Source organism: Lonchura striata, chromosome W, assembly GCF_050655825.1.
Source record: "Lonchura striata isolate lonStrDom1 chromosome W, ASM5065582v1, whole genome shotgun sequence".
NCBI classification, from domain to species: Eukaryota; Metazoa; Chordata; class Aves; order Passeriformes; family Estrildidae; genus Lonchura; species Lonchura striata.
This window is the reverse complement of record NC_140743.1, coordinates 41,247,566-41,265,306: the sequence shown is the minus strand read 5'-3', so window position 1 is coordinate 41,265,306 and position 17,741 is coordinate 41,247,566. Positions and strand designations below refer to the sequence as shown.

Here is a 17,741-nt window from a genome sequence, read left to right as displayed (position 1 = left end):
ATGGCCAAGCCTTTCCTCCCTCCAAATTATGTAAAGGCCAAGGCTGCATAGACAGTCTAATTAATTCTTGGCTTTCAAGAGATGTCTTAGAGCCAGTCAATGCCCCCTAATTTCGTAATGCCAAACCTAAGGCAGAATTATCAGGAATTTTTCATCTTTTGAAAGTCCACACCCCATATTCTATTTTAGCAGGGGAAAGAAAAGAAAAATAACACTTCCAAGAGCATGAGTTGAACCCACTACCTTGAGGTGTCAAGTCAAATTCCTAACTCTGTGCACCATCTGCTTAGATCAGCATGAGCAGGCTACTGCAGTCTAGGAAGCACTGGTCCAGAGCACCCTCCTCCTCCCCGCCTCTTTCCACAAAACCAAGATGGTGGCTGCTATGTGGCACACTGCAGCTCACCTGAGCCACTGCGGGGAGGAATGTCTACCTACACTCAACAAAGTGACCAAAACTGCACAGCGTGGATTACGAAAAACTGAGCCAAACCAGGTTAAATTCTGACTGGAGAGGGTGAATGAAAAAAAGAGAGGAAAAAACTCCACTTCCCTGAGTCGGGAGTAGAACCGGCATACCCGAGGTTTTGATGCTGGTGGCTAGTGCTGGGCACCACCACTAGAGCCGGGTATTTCTTGCTGCACTATAAAACTCTTGCCTCAGAACCAAGCATGGTTCAGCGCCCCAACTCCCTCCCTCCTTTTCCACAAGCCGAGCTGAGCTGGGGTTAACCTGCAGTTCCCTGGGCAAAAACGCAAAGGGGAGAAAAGCCTCTAGGAGCCTCAAGCGGGACCTCCAGGCCCCCTCCCCATGCTGGGGAAAACCTTCAAAGGCTGAACAAACAAATGACCTCCTAAGACAACAAACAAAAGGATCCCACAAAAAGGTCATATTCCAGTCCCCAAAACATGTCTATTTCTGGAAAAAACAAAAATTGCTAGCACAATTTAAAAAAATAAATTGCTTTTATATTACCTTCTGCTTCTGTGTGTGATCGAGACTCACAGAGCCTCTCAGATTGCCACAGGAAACTCCTAAAAGGTGCTGGCAAAAGAGTTTCTAGCAGAATGTAACTCAATTCAGAGATGTTTCATAGGATCCCAGAGATCTTGTCTGGTGGTGCCAAAACTGTTGCCTGGGATAAAACACAGATCTTTTCCAGTGTTAAAATTATAATATAAAAGCAAATCTTTAATCAAAAGCCTTCAAGGTGCACAATTTGGTGATAAGCATTTGTGATATGGTATTTATACAATTTTTATAAGATTAGTTGATTAGTATACCTATCAAATACTATCCAATTAGAAGAGCATTTGGCTAGGTAATTTTCCTCCGGGTACTGCTGCATTGGAATTGGTCCAGAGGCTTCTTTGCTCCATTTCTTGCTGTGTCTTCTCAGATTCTGGTTGGAAAACAAAATGTCCTTGTTTTAGGTTCTCTTCTTGAAAATAAGACTAAACAGTATTTCAGGATTGTGTTAGAAGGTTAGCTTATTGTTCTAAAATGTAGGGGGAAAGGGTAGGAAAAATGCTAGAAGCTACAACCATGTATTAGCAGTCTACAAAGATAAAAATATATGAAAAAAATATATAGAAAGCTAAAAATCTTTAGGCATCAGTTGCTTTCCAGTTCTTCTTCCTACAAAATAAGCACTGTGGGGTTCCATAGGTGTTATGAATGGAGACAGGAGAGCTTAGACAAGTCCTGCCTTTGTCTCAGATTTCTGGCAGTAGCTCTGTTTGAGGCAGCCTGCACCCCAAATGTCTCTCATTTGCAAGTTTTTTAAAATGGCCAATTAGGTCTATTACAAAATGGATTATTTATTGAATAGACACAAGATGAACAAACATAAGACTTTAACCAGACTACTTACTACACAGTATAAAACAAAAGAAACACTACTAGTAGATTCATAATACAAGTGCACAATAATAAAGGTGTATATGTTATAGCTAGCAAAGAAATAGCATAGATTAGGAGCCAATGACTTACCAATGAATTATAGTTATGTACAGAAGTCTCCTTTCACTCAACTTCCAGAAGAGCAACTCGAGGTTGACGTCTTGACTTTCAGGAGAACTCCCCACACACTCAGAGTGTATGTAAGAGATTTCTAATTTTATGAAAATTATAGTGATCTTTTATAGTTTGTAAAAATGCTGTGTCTGTCAGTCACAAATCTTTGCTTATCCTTTGCCCTGAATTCAAGGCAGGATGTTTATTGATGGCTAAAGATGTTTTTCAGCCAAGATAATTCACCACAAAACAAGATATTCTGGCTTGATTGAGCCATGGGGGGAAAACAGATAAGCTTTTGCTGTATCAGGGGTGAAAGGTCCTGTTATAATAGGCCACTGGGTTTTGAAGAATAAGCATGGTATTAGCCCACCAGGTGCAAACAATTATTTGTTTGGCAGCATTCCCCCCCCTTTGAGGCTTGTGAAGCTAATCTTCCCTTCAAGCCTTCATAAGCCTCACTTTGGTTTTTTACAAACATCATATCAGTTCCTTGTGTTGCATTAGCAATCAGTTTTTATGCAGCTTAAAGCAAGTATCCTAATCACAATTATTACTGTGATCACAATTATACTTTGCAAGAATGAGATCAATCAACCAGTCAGAAAATCCGAGTCTTTAAATATTTTATTCAACCATTTACTTTCTAATCCTGCCCTTAATTCTCTGCTAGATGCAGCAACCTGTCGCTGTTGAGCAAGAAATGACACAGATTGACCAGAAGGCTGGTTTGTACAACAGCCACTTCAATACGAAAAACTCTCCTCTTTTATAGACAGCTTTGACACATTCTACTTGATTGGCTAATTAACAAAAACATCTTTCTCACAAAAAGTCCTTGAGAAGAACAGAAAAACAGAGTAGGAAAACACCATCTGCAGGTTGTTTATACTAACAAGTTATCGTTTCTCTACAACTCCGTAAAAAGTCTCACAAGTCTGCTGTGAGAAAACTGATCTCATTTACTTGCTCTCTGACCAGGCTGTCACATCCACAGCAACCAATTTTATCCTCTCTATCTGATAATCCAATTTAGCAGTTGCATTTAGAATGTACACACAATAAGTATTGTTTAAATTCACATAACCACATATTCCATGTTCATGTAAGAGCAATAGGTCTAAAGCCAGTCTTGCAATTGTTCTTTTATTTCAGTAAACCCTTGTTATAGATCAAGTGAGAGCCCTTAGACCAGCCCTGCCTTTGGTTCAGATTTTTGGCAGCAGCTTTACTCAGGTGACCTGCACCTAAATCACTCAGGCTTACAAATTCTCAAGAATGGCTGATCAGGTGTATTAAAAAATGAGTTATTTATTGAATAGACAGAAGATTAACAGACAAAAGACCTTAAACAGAGTTACTTACTACACAGGTTAAAAACAAAGAACTACTAGTAGATTACATAAAACAGTGCACAACATAAAGAGTACCTATATTACAGCTAGCAAAGAAATAGTAAAGATTAGGAGTCAATGTAACTTACCACCAATTGATGATGGGGCACACATAGAGTCCTTTCATTTAACCTCCAGAAAAGTAGCCTCAATGTAGGTGTCCCAACTTCAGGGAAAAGCCCCACACTTTTCCAGGGAATGTGAAGAAGACGTCTGCTTTGTGAAAGTTTTGTGTAGCTTTTATAGTTTGTTAAGTGAAGTGTCTGTCAGTCAGAAATTCAAGCTTATCTTCCTTCAATCTTACTCTCAAGGCAAGATATGTATTGTCAACTGGGAATTCCACCTTCTTGGCACCAGAAAAAACTCACTAGCAGACAGATGTCCTGATTGCATTGTCTCACCAATTAGCAAATTCATGTGAGGGGGAAGATGCCCTGAGCTATCCCACCAGCTGACAGGCAGAACAGATAAACCCTCCTGTGGTAGTGGAATGTCCTGCTACAACCTAAATTGAGTTGCAGTCAGTAAAGTTTACATTTGTAGAGTCAAAATTTGAGGAGTAATGTGAGTTTGTTGGCCCCAAGTTGGCCAACTCCCTGGGGGCTCCCCTGGCAGGGGAGACCCTCCTGGAGCAGTTCTGTGTCAGGAACGAGAGACGCATTGGACTTTTTTGGTCTTCAGCTTCTGTTTATTGTTATCTTATCAAAACTTCATCACAATGTCTCCACCAGATTCTGCGAGCATGAAAAACAGCACAAAAAATGGCTAACAATCTCTTGTTACAAGAACTTTTAAGTCTAATAAAAAACTAAACTAAGCTACCCAATTAAGAAGTGACACCTAGATTATTTCTCTTTCTAACCCAGTAACTGACCTCTAAAGACCTGCAATGCGGATTTTTCTATCCAATTACAAGATACCACCTAAACCCAAGAAGAAGGAAGAAGAAAAAAGAAAGGAACTCGAGACAACACCCTGTACCCTCCATCTTGTATCCATCTATAACATACTAAAAATCCTAAAACCCTTGTGACATACTACACTACTCTTTACAATCTCTACAATCTATTTCACACTTTCATGGTTTCTAGTTTACCTTGAGGCTTTGGAAGTTTTCTCCATGAATGAGGGTCAAAGTCAGTGCTCCCCTAGAGCAGACAGAGAAATATTCCCAGTGCCCTGGGTTTCCACAGAGTAAACATGGATTCTAAAATCCATCCCACTATAGTTCCCATACTGGGATGTTTCCAAGTTTCATCCCATTTAACTTTCCGCCATAGTCAGGTTCCCAAGGCTGACTCCTTCCACAAGGGACATAATGTTAATACTCTCAGTGTCCATTGCACTTTTGATTCTCCCAAGGACAAATGTGTGGTCCAAATTCCATTACTTCCTACCCATACTGTGGGTCATAATGATTTCACTGTGTCCTGCTGACAGTCTATATCTATCCAAGTCTCGTTGTTTGTTGGGTGAGACCAGGTGTCATTAAGAAAGGTAGAATAATTTCTACAAACACATCCCAATCTTAGAGCCTGGGCCACAGTCATGAGCTGCTGTGCCTCAGGATTCCTACTAGTATAAGTGTATATTTGAGTGCAATTCCACTTTTCCTTTGTCCTTGGATCCTTTTGCCTTGATCTTATTAAATCAGGATATTTTATACCTACCTGTAAGGGGTCCTCTGGGAGGCCCAGGCTCACTTCCCAGTCTAGACACCACTGACCTGGCTGGATATATCCCATTGTCCTGTTTGAAGTCTATTCCATACTTCTGGTATTTGACATTCTCAAGGCATATTAGTGCAATCTGTCAGCCGATAAATAGTTCCTGAAATTATTTTCAGATCCAAATGTGAGATACTGCAATTCTCAAGAGTATCATTCTTATGTGTCCATTTTATTCTCCTTCTATCCCTGTCCAATTGGCATGGGTACTATTTCCTTCCCACATGTGTTTCCATATTTTTGTCAGATTGCTGACTAAGACACTCCACAGAACTGGATTTTCTGCAGAGGTTGGTATTGGTAATCAACCTGTTACAAAACTCTAAGCAAAAACCAAGTAATACAAATTCCTCCCATGAGAAATAAAATAGAAAACTTCCCAGTGATACTTAATCTTGTTTCCTTCATATTTTCATGCATAAAGGATTATCCACCAGTTCACAATATGTGATTGCTTTACCCATGTGTGATGAACCCAGTGCTTGAATCCTTCTACCTTGAGTAGGTGTTATGGATGAGAGTTTGTAATTGCTTAAAAAATCACTATCAAGGGTATGAGCAAAAGTCAGATTTAATATTAAGCAACAAAGCATGATGAGTTCATTGGCAAGATTGACTCTATTACTTACAGGACAGCTAAGGCACAACAAGGCAAAACAAACAACAACAAAACCAAACAAAATCTAGGCAATCAAACCAGAAATTATATGAGAACTATCTAGGGGACTGTGTGTATATGTGTGCGTGTGGGGGGCTGTGTGTGTCAAAAGAGTACGGGCAAGGAGAAAAAAAGGAACATGACCTAAAAGTTTAACAGTCAAACTTAGCAGTACTTTTAGTTAACTTACACCTTAAGCCTAACAATTTAACATAGGAGAAACACTTAACTTATACCTAACTTACTTTATAGCTTAACCGTAACAATCTAACAGAGGAATAACACTTAACAGCAGTTAACCTAACTTATAACTTCAAAGTTATACTTAACAACTCAGCAGGAGAACACTTAGCAACACTTAGTTTATAAGTTGTTTAGCAACTTAGCAAAAGAACAACACTTAGCAGCATTTAAGTAAGTTTATAACTAAACTTAACCTTACTGACAGGCCTAACTTACTTGGATATCTGAGGTACTTAAATATTTAAGAAAGCAGTATTTTTCTCAGCTTTGCTATAGCATATGCGCAGGGGCATGCACCCAGGCAGAAACAGTCAGTGCAAGGAAGGTACCTGTGAAAAATTCCCCTCAGAGGTCAGTGAAATACTCACTTCGGATCCTTTTGCATCTCCTGATGGGTGAAGGATCTGGCCTCAAAAAGTGAGGATATTGGCCCAGGATACATTGTGTTTCAGTGGTCCTCCAAGTATAGCAAACCTGAGGGTTTGCTGGCTCTGAGAGGCACCCTACTCAGAGGGAGGTTGCTGGTCATAGCCTGCTGCATTCCAGGAGAGCTCAAAGGGTCTCCTTTTGGACCGCTGTCATGGTTTGACACGGGCACAATGCCAGTGCTCTTATGAAAATGTGATTTCTTCTTTGAATGCTGTGAAGTGGAATCTAGAATAGAGCAAAGCAGACCTAAGCTTAATAACAGAAAAAAAACTTTATTAAACTACTACTACAAAAGAAAAGAGAAAATTAAAGAAGGGAAAAAAAACACACAAAGATTAAATTAAAACCCTGCAAAACATTCCTCCCCCCACCACCCATCTCCAACAAACCACAGTGAGACACAATCTGGACCCCAATCAGGTTTCCACCCTCCAGACAATCAATACTCAGTCCATCGAGGGAACAGAGTCTCTCCTGTGCCACAGACCCCCCAAGAAACACAGCTCCACATCCTGTGTTTCCATGTCACACATGGCACCGCCCGGAGAAAAGTTTGCCATGGAGACCCTTCTCCTTTCCATGCACAGTACTCTTACCACCAATGCATGGATGGACAGACTGCTTTTAGGATTTTTCCTTTCAAGGATGCCCTGCCAAGAGGGGAGAAAACAACAGTTCAGTTTTTCATTGTTTGGGACCACAGTCCCCCCCATTTTCCCCTGGGGCCGAGGGCTCAAGAACAGAGATCTTCTTCTCTTCTCTTTCCTCTCCAGGACAAGGGGGCGCCACCACAAACCCCCTAACCTTTTCTCTGTTCACTCCAATTTTGTCTTTTTCCCAGCTGAAGCAGGTGTCTTGACTCACTGGCATCCTCCCAAAACACAGTCCCTCTTGAAGGAGAAGATTGGTTCAGGTTGTGGCTAACACGGAAAAGTCCAGCCAAAAGCCACTCCTTGTCCCCCTCCCATCTAGAATTCCTCCTTCTAACATCCCAGGGTCTAAGGTGTCCCTCTTCCTCTCTTTCAAACCGAGGAGGGGAAGGAAAAATTCACAAGCTTTCATTTCTCAAGGAAGGGTTAAAAGTCCGAACTCCCAGGATGGCTCGATGCCCGGACATCCAGCAACTCCCACGCAACTAGGCACCTTGCAGCTCCCCCCTCCCCCCCCCTGCTGACTGCCGCTGTCTCTTTTCTCTCTCCCTCTCGGGAGAGAAACTCTGGGGGGGGGGGGGAATGGAGACATCCCAGATTTCTTCCACCCTTCCATCTGCAGGGGCCAGCCCGGTTCCAGTCCTTCCACCACCCTTGGGGCCTACCTTTCAGGCCATGGGCTTCCCCTCCCCCACCCAGCTCGTGGCTGGGCAGGGGAGAGTTTGCACTGCACGCTGACCGGAACCAAAGAGAGCGAGTTCCCCTGGGAATTCTGCTTTTAACTCGTCTGTGTTCTCAGAGGCGTGTTCACCTTCAATTGGTCAATATCTAAATTGACCTCTTCCTTCTGGAAAAAAATTCTCTTTCCGTGTCAAACCACGACACCCTGTGTCACACTCACTACACTTAGGGGTTCCAAGCTAAATTTTCCTCTGCACGTATTCAGTACCGAATAAGCTGCTCCTGTATCAATTTAAAGATTTACATTTTCCTTCTCCAGCAATAATGTAACTAGAGGCTCAGCTGAGGATGATTCCCTCAATCCCCTTCAGGGAAATTCTTCATCTTTGCTTAAGTTCATGAGCTTGATGGTTTGAAGAGCCAGGTTTTGGTTTCCTGTCTGATTTCCCCTGACCTTTTCCGATGTTCCTGTCTTTACAAATTGCCAAAGTGTACTTCAGCCACCAATTATTACAATACAAAATGTCAAAGTATACTTCAGCTACCAACTATTACAATACTCAGCCAATTGTTTCTGAGTGAGGGGTCCTGTCTTAGGTATGGTTTATTATCCCATACCATTTTGGGGGGTTTTGTTCTTTTTTTTCTTGTTTCCGGGGTGGCTGCTGCCCCCTCCCTCCCCCCGCCCCCATCCTCCCTGGTTCTGGGAGTATCGAGATGAGTGGGGAGCCAAGCCAGGGATTCAGAAGAGAGATGAGGGTGGGGCGAGGAGCAGCCACTTCTTTCCAGGCAGGCTGTTCAACTGGCCATGCGGCTGGTATCTCTGACCAGGGATACTGCTGCTTCCGTGGGTTTTACCTGTTTCTTTTTGTTTCCTTTGCTTTGTCACTGTGACTGGGCTTGACAGCTTACTTCTCTGCTGCTCTGCTCTTGGGAAGCCCAGAGCCAGTGCGTGCCGTGCCAGCACCCAAGAACACCCTTGTTTTCTGCTGGAGGCTAGCCCCCTCCGCTCAGCCCGGACCCACGGACCAGCCAGCGCCACTGAGAAATCCTGAGGAGCCTCTCCCTGTCGTGTTCAGGAGCCAGGGTTCCGCTGCCTAGCCCCTGCCATTTCTCTGCCACTGCTCCGGGTGTTTTGCTACACTATAGCCTTTCACCCCCTGCCTGCTGGGACGCTCCACGGTTCCAGCTACAGCTGCACAGTTTCTGATACATCTCATCTACCACTCTGGGATTTTTCTCGTCCCATCCATTCCAGCTTGCTGCTTCCAAGGTTTCCTGCTACAGCTCCTTTTGCCATCCAGAGAGGGCATAAAGATCGGCTGCCCCTGTGTATTTGTAAAGGAAGCCCCTTTCCCATCCCTTCTGCTAGCACGCCCACCATTGTCCATGAAATGAAGGGGGCTTATGCCTTTATTAATATTCATCTCTTTATTAAAAAGATTAGCTGGGCAGGGGGCTCGACACGGAGCTCGCCCCCGCTGTTGTAGCTTTTTCCAGGCAGACGAAGGGGGAGAAGGCGTGCAGAGTCTGTTGCTGAAGTTTTCGTGGCACACTGGTAGCTGAAGGGTGAAGAGGTGTGCAGTCTGTTGCTGAAGTCCTGATCAGTAAGCTGTTCTCTCTCCTTTCCTCCTGGTAACACCAGAAAGATCTTGCTTCTTTGTTCTTGCTTCCCACATCCCATTCCAGTCTAGTCTTCTGTAGGTGATGGTGACGGGTCAAACGTTGATCAGGGGATGTGTTTTCCTCTTCCTCAGCCAGCGCATCTGTCCAGCCCCCTCTACTGTGTTTAGTTTTCCATTTAGGGGTGTCCTTATCCCCCAAAACATGCTCCCATGGTTCCATGGGTTTCCCTATTTGCATCTGTCTTAGAATGGCAGCGTGGGTGGGGGGGGTAGTTGATCTTCAGGCAGTTTAGAGAAAACAAACAGAGCAATTAGCTAATTAACATTTCAATATCAGTACTTGGCTAGTGTCCCACTATTACCATGGAAACCAGGAAGGCTACACCAGAGGGGAAGGTGCTTGGCGGCCAAGACAAGGCTGTTAATGAGTTTCTGGTTTTGTTTGTTGTTGCTGCCATTGTTGTTTTTGTTTGCCTTCTTATACATACTAGTAAAGAATAGTAAAAAACTGTTCTTTCTTTTTTCATATCTTTGCCTGAAAGCCTCTTCATTTCAAAATTAAAATAATTTGGAGTGAAGAGGGTCATATTTTACATTCCAAGGGAGGGTCCTGCCTTCCTTGGCAGGCACCTGTCTTTCAAACCAAGACAGGTGCTCCCACAATTTTCCCCACTGTTTTAAGATGCATCCCAGGGGGAATTTTTCCAGAATGCCCCTTCTTCACTCGATGATCCATTCCCCATTTAAACCATGTGCTATTCCAAACCAATTAGTATTTAGCAGCTTCTAGAAAGAACATTCCCTGTTTCCACCTTAGGTACCTTTAAATTTAACCCTGTGAAGCTTTTGCTGCACCTTATGCGCAGGTTAACACCTTTAAAGTAAAGAATGCCTTTTTCTTGCCAGGGATCTTGCTCTGATTTCCTTTGGTCCAGGGATTGCATGTTATCCCCAACAATCTTTCAGTGCCAGCTGGAGGTCCTGTGATCCCTCGTATCAGTTGAGATCCAACAGTAGGTCATTTGGAGTCTCCAAAACTGTTACCAAAAATCAGTTACAAAAAACCTCCTTAACACCAATGTAGCATTAAAAAGCAGGCATTCTTTATTTGGCTGGATGCACAAGGGAATATTTCCTCTAAAAATTGTGCATGCTGAGTACAGAAAAAAAGTTCCTGTTTATATACTATATTTTACATACATATTCATCGATTTTCCTGGAATAAACACACATATGATAACCATTTCCCTAAAATCATTAACATATGTTCCCTCCCCATTATGCATACATTCTTCTGTCCTGGGGGTCTCTTTGGTGATCCCTGGTGGTCGGCGACCCCAAAATCATACCTGACCATCTTGTGAGCTGGTAAAAAATGGCACAACTGGGCTGGTTGCTTTCCAGTTTTTCTTCCTACAGAATAAACATTGTGCGGTTCCATAGACCAGTGGGTTTTGAAGAATAAGCATTGCATTAACCCACCAGGTGCAAACAATTTTTCATCTGGAAACCTTAGCTTTCTCAGGAGTTGTTGATGCTGATTTTGTGCTTTTAAAATTCCCTTCTCTAAGCACACACATTGAAGTGCCCAGTTCTCCTGCCTTTACAAAGAAAAACATTAGAGAAAAATTTTTTTGAAACATCAAATCTGTGCCCATCATATGCCTGTGTGTAATGCACACACCTACACTCACACAGTGCATGTCACTGTTTCATCCAGTGGGAGCAGAAAGTGAGAAAAGAATGCAAACATGAAGAAATAGAGAAGGGAGTAGGACATATAGTGCAGGTGTTGCTTATCCCTGTGGCAGAAAGAATTCCAGTTTTGAATTGATAAAACCCTGGAAGTAGACAAATGGACACGATTGGAGAAGATGCTTATTTTTTGTTAACTTATTCTTCATAGCTGTGTGTGATGTTTTGTTTGGTGGTTTGTTTTGGGGGTTTGTGGGGTTTTTTCTTTCCCTTCAGTACAAGACTGGTTATTTATCATATCCCTAATCAAGACATGGTGTCTTGGTTTGAAAAGACAGGTGTCTGCTAAGGAAGGCAGGAGCCTTCCTTGAAATTGGAAATGTAAACCTCCTCCCTCCAAATTATTATAATTTTTAAATTAAGGGGCTCTCAGGCAAAGATATGGGAATAGGAATACCAGTTCTTTACTAGAAAAATTAACAATACAAATGCAATAATACAAAAAAAGAAAACCACTGACAGAGTCAGAATGTGACCTGACATCCTGTTGGTCAGGGTGTTGGTAGCAGCCTGATTGAATGGTGGCTGCAGTCCTCCTGGAGTGACAGGTATGGTTCTGCTGAAGCAGTGATCTTGTAGAAGGGTGTAGTTTTCCTCTGAAGATCCAGTGGTGGTGTTAATGGGTCTGGTCTTCCTCTGGGAATCCAGTGGAGAAGAAAGCTGCTCCTATGGGAATCCAGTGGGGAAAAGGCTGCCTCTGATGTTCCAAATCTCAGATTATATCGTGGTAATAATGCTTGGCTCCTCCACCTTGGCTCAGCATCTCACAATGGAATGATATAATTTTATCAGTCATGCAGTGAGACTCAATGGCCCATTAACAGACAATATCTCCCCAGAAGGAGGATTGGTTGTGGAAGAGATAAAGTAAACTTCGCAATTAACAGAAGATAACTGCCCCACCTCTAACAGATAGGAAATAGAATACACACATATCTTACAACCCAGGACACATGGCTTAGTAGTATTTTGTCCAAACTTTAAATACTGACGTGGGTACAATATCTTAGTGTAATTAAGCTATAGTAATTTAAGAGCTCATTCTGCAGCGGGCGGGGGAGACAATCACTGTAATAATACAGTTTAAACTTTGCTTGACTCTTGGCTTTTTTCTTTTTTCTTTTTTTTTTTTTTGTTTTGTTTTGTTTTGTTTTGTTTAGGTGAAACATGGAATCCATTGAAGTTGCATTATCAATTGCGTAATGTCCGTGAACGGTTAGCAAAAAATCTAGTGGAAAAAGGTGTACTGACCACAGAAAAACAAAACTTCCTTCTTTTTGACATGACTACACACCCTCTCACCAACAACAATATCAAGCAGCGCCTCATTAAGAAGGTTCAAGAAGCAGTTCTTGACAAATGGGTAAACGACCCTCACCGCATGGAGAAGCGCTTACTAGCACTTGTTTATTTAGCCCATGCTTCAGATGTTCTGGAGAACGCTTTTTCCCCCCTTCTGGATGAGCAGTATGATTTAGCCACAAAGAGAGTGCGGCAGCTTCTAGATTTAGACCCTGAGGTTGAATGTATGAAAGCCAACATGAATGAGGTTCTATGGGCTGTTGTAGCAGCTTTCACAAAATAACTGCATTGAGACCAAAGTGTTCTCTCTTCTCTCATGTAAACCAGTTGTTTCTCTTTTATTGACTATTCATGTTTTCTGTAATTTGTACCTTCTCACATGATGAATCAACTCTTGTTTAATAGAAATTATGTGGTGAATTCCCTCCTTCTCTATCTGTATACAGGATTCTGCTAGTACAAGAGACCATCCCATTTAAAAACAACTACAATTTTTTTACTGTCATATTGGCATTCTAATTCCTATTCAGTTTTGAGTTATCTGAAATAATTTGTTTAGTCTATTTTTCATCTTACTGTTATTGAAATTGTTTAATGTGGAAAATACCTCAAGAAGGAAATGTGCATACAGTTGGATCACTAGTCTCAGCTGACACAGATGTGTGCATGCATCAGTGCTTCTGCTGTACAACTCCTAACAGATTGAAGAAGGGCCTTTTAAAATCACCAAAACTTCATGTTGAAGTATCTGTCAGGACATTTTATATACAGATGTTGTTTCAATTATATCTAACAAAATTAACAGCAAAAATGCCATTAAGCAGCTTTTTCAATAGTTCCTGTGAAATGCCCCATAAATTTTACTTTTCATTAAAGTCTCTTGCATACTTATGTTTACATTAAAATGATATCTGAGTCATAAGGCTGGAGTTGAAAGGTCCAGTTTTTACATAAGCCCATTTTGGGATGGGATGCATTCCATTATATTGTATATATAGTTCAAATTGTAAATTAAAAACTGCCCCATCTTAGTATTTTGCAAGTTTTACACCTGGTGCCCCTGATTTTCCATCAGCCATTTGATGGGAAAAAAAGCTGTTTGTTTCCAGTGTCTACAGTTTACCATCCAGGTATTCTAAGTCTATGCATTGTCTTTGAGAATTACTATATAGAATGAGACCACTTTCCATCATCATATCATCATTTGTACTTTTTTTTTTCTTCTCTTCTTCACTATGGAAGAGGCTTGTGACTAGCACAGTTATTGACTGAAGTTTTTATGTTTGTTTGTACACAAATTATTTGTCTCAAAACTCTCAATTTATTTTACACTTTAAAACAAAAAGTTAGTTCTAGTAGGTGTTGCATTTAAATGGTTAGCAAGTAATGACTGCAGTTCAGATTATTCAAATTTCTGTAATGGGATGCTGTGCTATCTTTTATTTTTTTCATATAAAATTATGCTAATTAGCACACTATTGTAAATATATATACATAAGACTTTGTCTTTATAAAATGAATTGTCTTTTTGACACTGCTTGTTATCTCCCATTTGTTTCACAGTGCAAATATGCATTGAACAAATTATGGCTCAATCTTTGTATTTTTTTCCTCATAACAATGAAGATTTATGGTGGGGCTTACAGGTGTCTAGAAACTTTTTTTGTTTAATATTCAGAGTAAGAATACTAGATGGTATATAACTTGAGAGTTGAAATTTAGGAGATCCCTTAGTCTGTATACTAGCTTTTTACCTACAGCAAATAAACTATGATCTTAAAAGTGCCTAAAACAGAGCAAGCATGTAAATTTTTTGTTGTTGTTGCTAATTAGAAAGATTTTATTGCTTAACTGAAAGCTTTCATTAATATTCTTCTTAGAAAGAGAGAGTTTATATTAAGTAGATCAAACTGACCCAATCAGCAGTGTCACTCAGATCTGCAGGATTCATGGCTGGGTCAGACTGAGTTAACTTGTGAGTGTTCAGTTGTGTCTGCCATAGGTAGGCCTCTTCTATCTTGAACATTACTCTACAGCCTCATCTGTGACTGGACTTCCAATTTTGCATTTAATTTTAAATAATTTAAATGCTTAGGTAGTTGACTTGAAAATGCAACTTAAATTCATCATAGCTATTGAACCTCTTTAAAATAAAGATTTAAAAAATATAGTCCTTAACTTTTAGTGGCACATCGTTCTTTCAGTTCTTGAATTATGTTTCTTTATAAAAATAAAAGTATAATGTAAGGTATTTCAAATTTTGGTTTACAAATAAAAAGATAAACACTGTTCTCCTAACTGTAAGATGCTGTGTTTAAAACTTTGAGGAGCATGGGCATGAACTTTGGACATTTTCTTTCAAACATTTTCAAAATGTGATTGTTTTAAGTGAATGAAAAATGAAAGTTGCGGTTGTGGCGCGGCATGCGCTCCTCTCGCCGCGGCACTCCGAGCTGTGCCGTGCTGGGCGGTGAGGGAAGAGAAACGGGCGGCCGCTTTCCCCTGCAAGCTCTGCAGTTCAGTTCGTGGCGCGCGGGGACAGACGAAGGCGACACGGGACTTGGGGGGGAACGAGATGGTTTTATTCCATGAGCCCCAAGACCCCGGCGGGCGGGGGGGCAAAGGTTTTATACAGAACTCAGGAGGAGGGGTGTAGGAACAGCAACCAATGAGGGAATAGCAGGGGAGGAGTTTAGGGCAGAACTAACATCTGGAAGCTGAGGAGGGGGCTAGAATGAATGACAGGGAAGGTTCCAGGGAAAGGGGCAGGGAAAGGGAGGATTGAGCACTTGGAGATGGGGGGGGGGAAAACAGATATTAAACAAATATTAAATGAAAGAAAAACACACCACCGCAAGTTGCTGTGTTACTCTTGTGAAAAATGAGGTTCACTCACCTGGCAAAATTTAAAAGATTAATAAAGGAAAATAGGATTCAAAAATAAAGCAAAGTTTAATGACCGGGTGCTTGGCATTCCACCAAGAGCACACCTGCTATTTCAGAGATACCCTTTACATACCTTTTCTATTGCATCAGCCTAATGCATATTCATAAATAAATATGCATATTTAAACTTTTCCCCAAACTAGTTTACATGTTCCAAGAACTGTTTAACATGGCTCCTCCTCAGGTCTGCCTTTTTACAGCGTGTGCATTTCTTGGCTGTGGTTTTAGTCCGTTCATATTACCACCTCCAGCTTGGGCTTTGGTCCATACTTTCTACAGATGGTAGGTTCTGATAGTAGCAGGGGTCTTCATCATATGTTCATTGGATATTTATCCCAGGCAAGCAGGCAGTTCAATTGCTACAAGCATAACTATATCAGCTATTTCACTACTATGTCTATGTTTAGTTAATAGCAGAAATAAAAACTACATATTTATAGGAAACTTATTTTAGCATTATACATATAGAATACATTTTGATATTTGTGAAAAGCCAATATTATAATAGGTATTTATAACACTCATATTTGAAAACTTACAGAATACTTTCTGTACTTGATAGTATATGTTAATTCTTTGCTTTCATCGTCTTTCTCTCCGGTGATCTTTTTTCTCATTTTCTGTTGCTGTTTAAGAGGAGAGAAAATTAATTAGGCAGAAAAATCAGAAAAAAAAAAAAATAGTGGCATATTTGGGACCAAGCTGGGTGCACAAAACTTTTAAAATGGCTTTGAAAATCTAAGCTAATTGAAACATTATTCAGACTAAAAGTATCTTTCATAGTCCCGTTTCTGTCCTGTCATCTTCACTTTGTCATGTTCCTGCTGGGTTCATTTTGCATTACCACCCTACCTCACTGAAAAGGACTCTCATCATCTATTTGGGTGCCTGAGGGGAAAGCCCAGAACCTCAAGCACTCCCCCTCTGAGGGGGTGTCATTGTTTGACACTGGCGCAATGCCAGGACCCCCATGAAAATGCAACCTCTCAACTGAATGCTGTGAAATGCGATTGAGAACAGAGCAGAGCAGCCCAAGCTTAATAACAAAAGGGAAAATAACTTTATTAAGCTACTACTACTATACTACTATAAAAGGAAAAAAAGAAAAACACACACAAAATCCAAAATGAAAACCTTTCAAAACATTCCTCCTCCCACCACCCAACTCCAACAAACTACAGTGAGACACAACTTGGACCCTTAATCAAGTATTCACCCTTCAGTATAATCAATACTAAGTCCATCAGGGGAGAGAGGAATCTCCCTTGCACCATAGACCCCCAGGAAACACAGCTGCCACCTCTTGTGTTTCCATGTCACACATGGCACCACCCGGAGAGAGTCTGCCAGTGTGACACTCCTCTCCATGTCACAGTGCTCTCACCACTGTGCATGGACCAAGACTGCTTATAGGGCTCCTTTAAAGATGCTTTGCCAAGGACCAACATGAACAACACTCCAGTGTCTCATTTTGGGACTACAGTCCCCCCTATTTTCCCTTGGGGCCAAGGGTCCAAGAACAGAGATCTTCTTCTCTTCTTCTCTGAAGGCAGAGGGCATCATCACACCCTCCTCAGCTTTTCTCTGTTCATTCCTGAACTGGTAGTTGCTGAAGCAGGTCTCTTGTCTCACCATTGCATCCCCCTAAAATGCAGTCTCTCTTGGAGGAGAAATTGGTTCACTCTATGGCTAACAAGAAGAGTCCAGCCAAAAGCCACTCCATCATCTCCCCCCAACCTTCTTTCCCTAACATCTCAGGTCCCAGGCTGTCTCTCTTTCCTTCAAATTGAGGAGGAGTAATATTTCACAAAGCCCTCATTTTTCAAGGAAGGGTTAAAAGTCCCAACTCCCAAGGATGGCTCTCTGCCCAAATCTCCGGCTCTTCCTTCGCCCCCCCCCCCCCCTCCCCGCTCTTCTCCTTCTCCTCTGCCAGCAAACTTTCAGATGCTTTCAGCTCTCTTATCTCTTTCCCTGTAGGTTGGGGGGGGGGGGGGGGGGGAACAAAGACATCTCAGACTTCCTCCACCCTTCCATCCGCAGGAGCTGGCTCAGTTCCAGATCCTTCACCCCCTGGCCCACCTCCCCAGGCCACATGGCTTCTCCTCCCCCACCCAGCTCATTTCTTGGCCGGGGAGGTCTGCACTCTCCAATGACCGGAACCAAAGAGAGCAAGATCTCCTGGGAATTCTGCTTTTAACCCCTCTGTGTTCTCAGAGGCGTGTCCACCCTCAATTGGTCACTCCAAGTGTCAATATCCAAACCTGACCCCTGACTGGATTGAGCTCTTCCATCCAAGAAGATTCTTTTTCCCGTG

At 41.8% G+C, this 17,741-nt stretch overlaps 1 protein-coding gene and 1 long non-coding RNA gene across 5 annotated transcripts in view; one reads left to right on the top strand and one right to left on the bottom strand.

The window, feature by feature from the left end:
• LOC146763195 (Golgi phosphoprotein 3-like) overlaps positions 1–14,779 on the top strand; it is a 135,523-nt gene extending 120,744 nt beyond the window's left edge. The window contains exon 4 of the mRNA XM_085571170.1: positions 12,340–14,779. Within this exon, the coding sequence (XP_085427296.1) occupies positions 12,340–12,764 (425 nt within the window). The 3' untranslated portion in view covers positions 12,765–14,779. The remainder of the gene's footprint in view (positions 1–12,339) is intronic.
• LOC146763196 (uncharacterized) lies at positions 1,172–7,907 on the bottom strand. 4 transcript variants are annotated; one of them, XR_014952627.1, is made up of 7 exons: positions 7,784–7,907; positions 7,065–7,118; positions 6,408–6,693; positions 5,082–5,241; positions 3,501–4,145; positions 1,994–2,114; positions 1,172–1,403 (listed from the first exon to the last, which is right to left on the bottom strand). It is a non-coding gene; the product is annotated as an uncharacterized LOC146763196 (long non-coding RNA). The 4 variants fall into 4 exon arrangements; XR_014952625.1 differs by having other exon boundaries at positions 1,994–4,145; XR_014952626.1 differs by having other exon boundaries at positions 1,172–2,114.
• Positions 14,780–17,741: the final 2,962 nt, after the last annotated feature.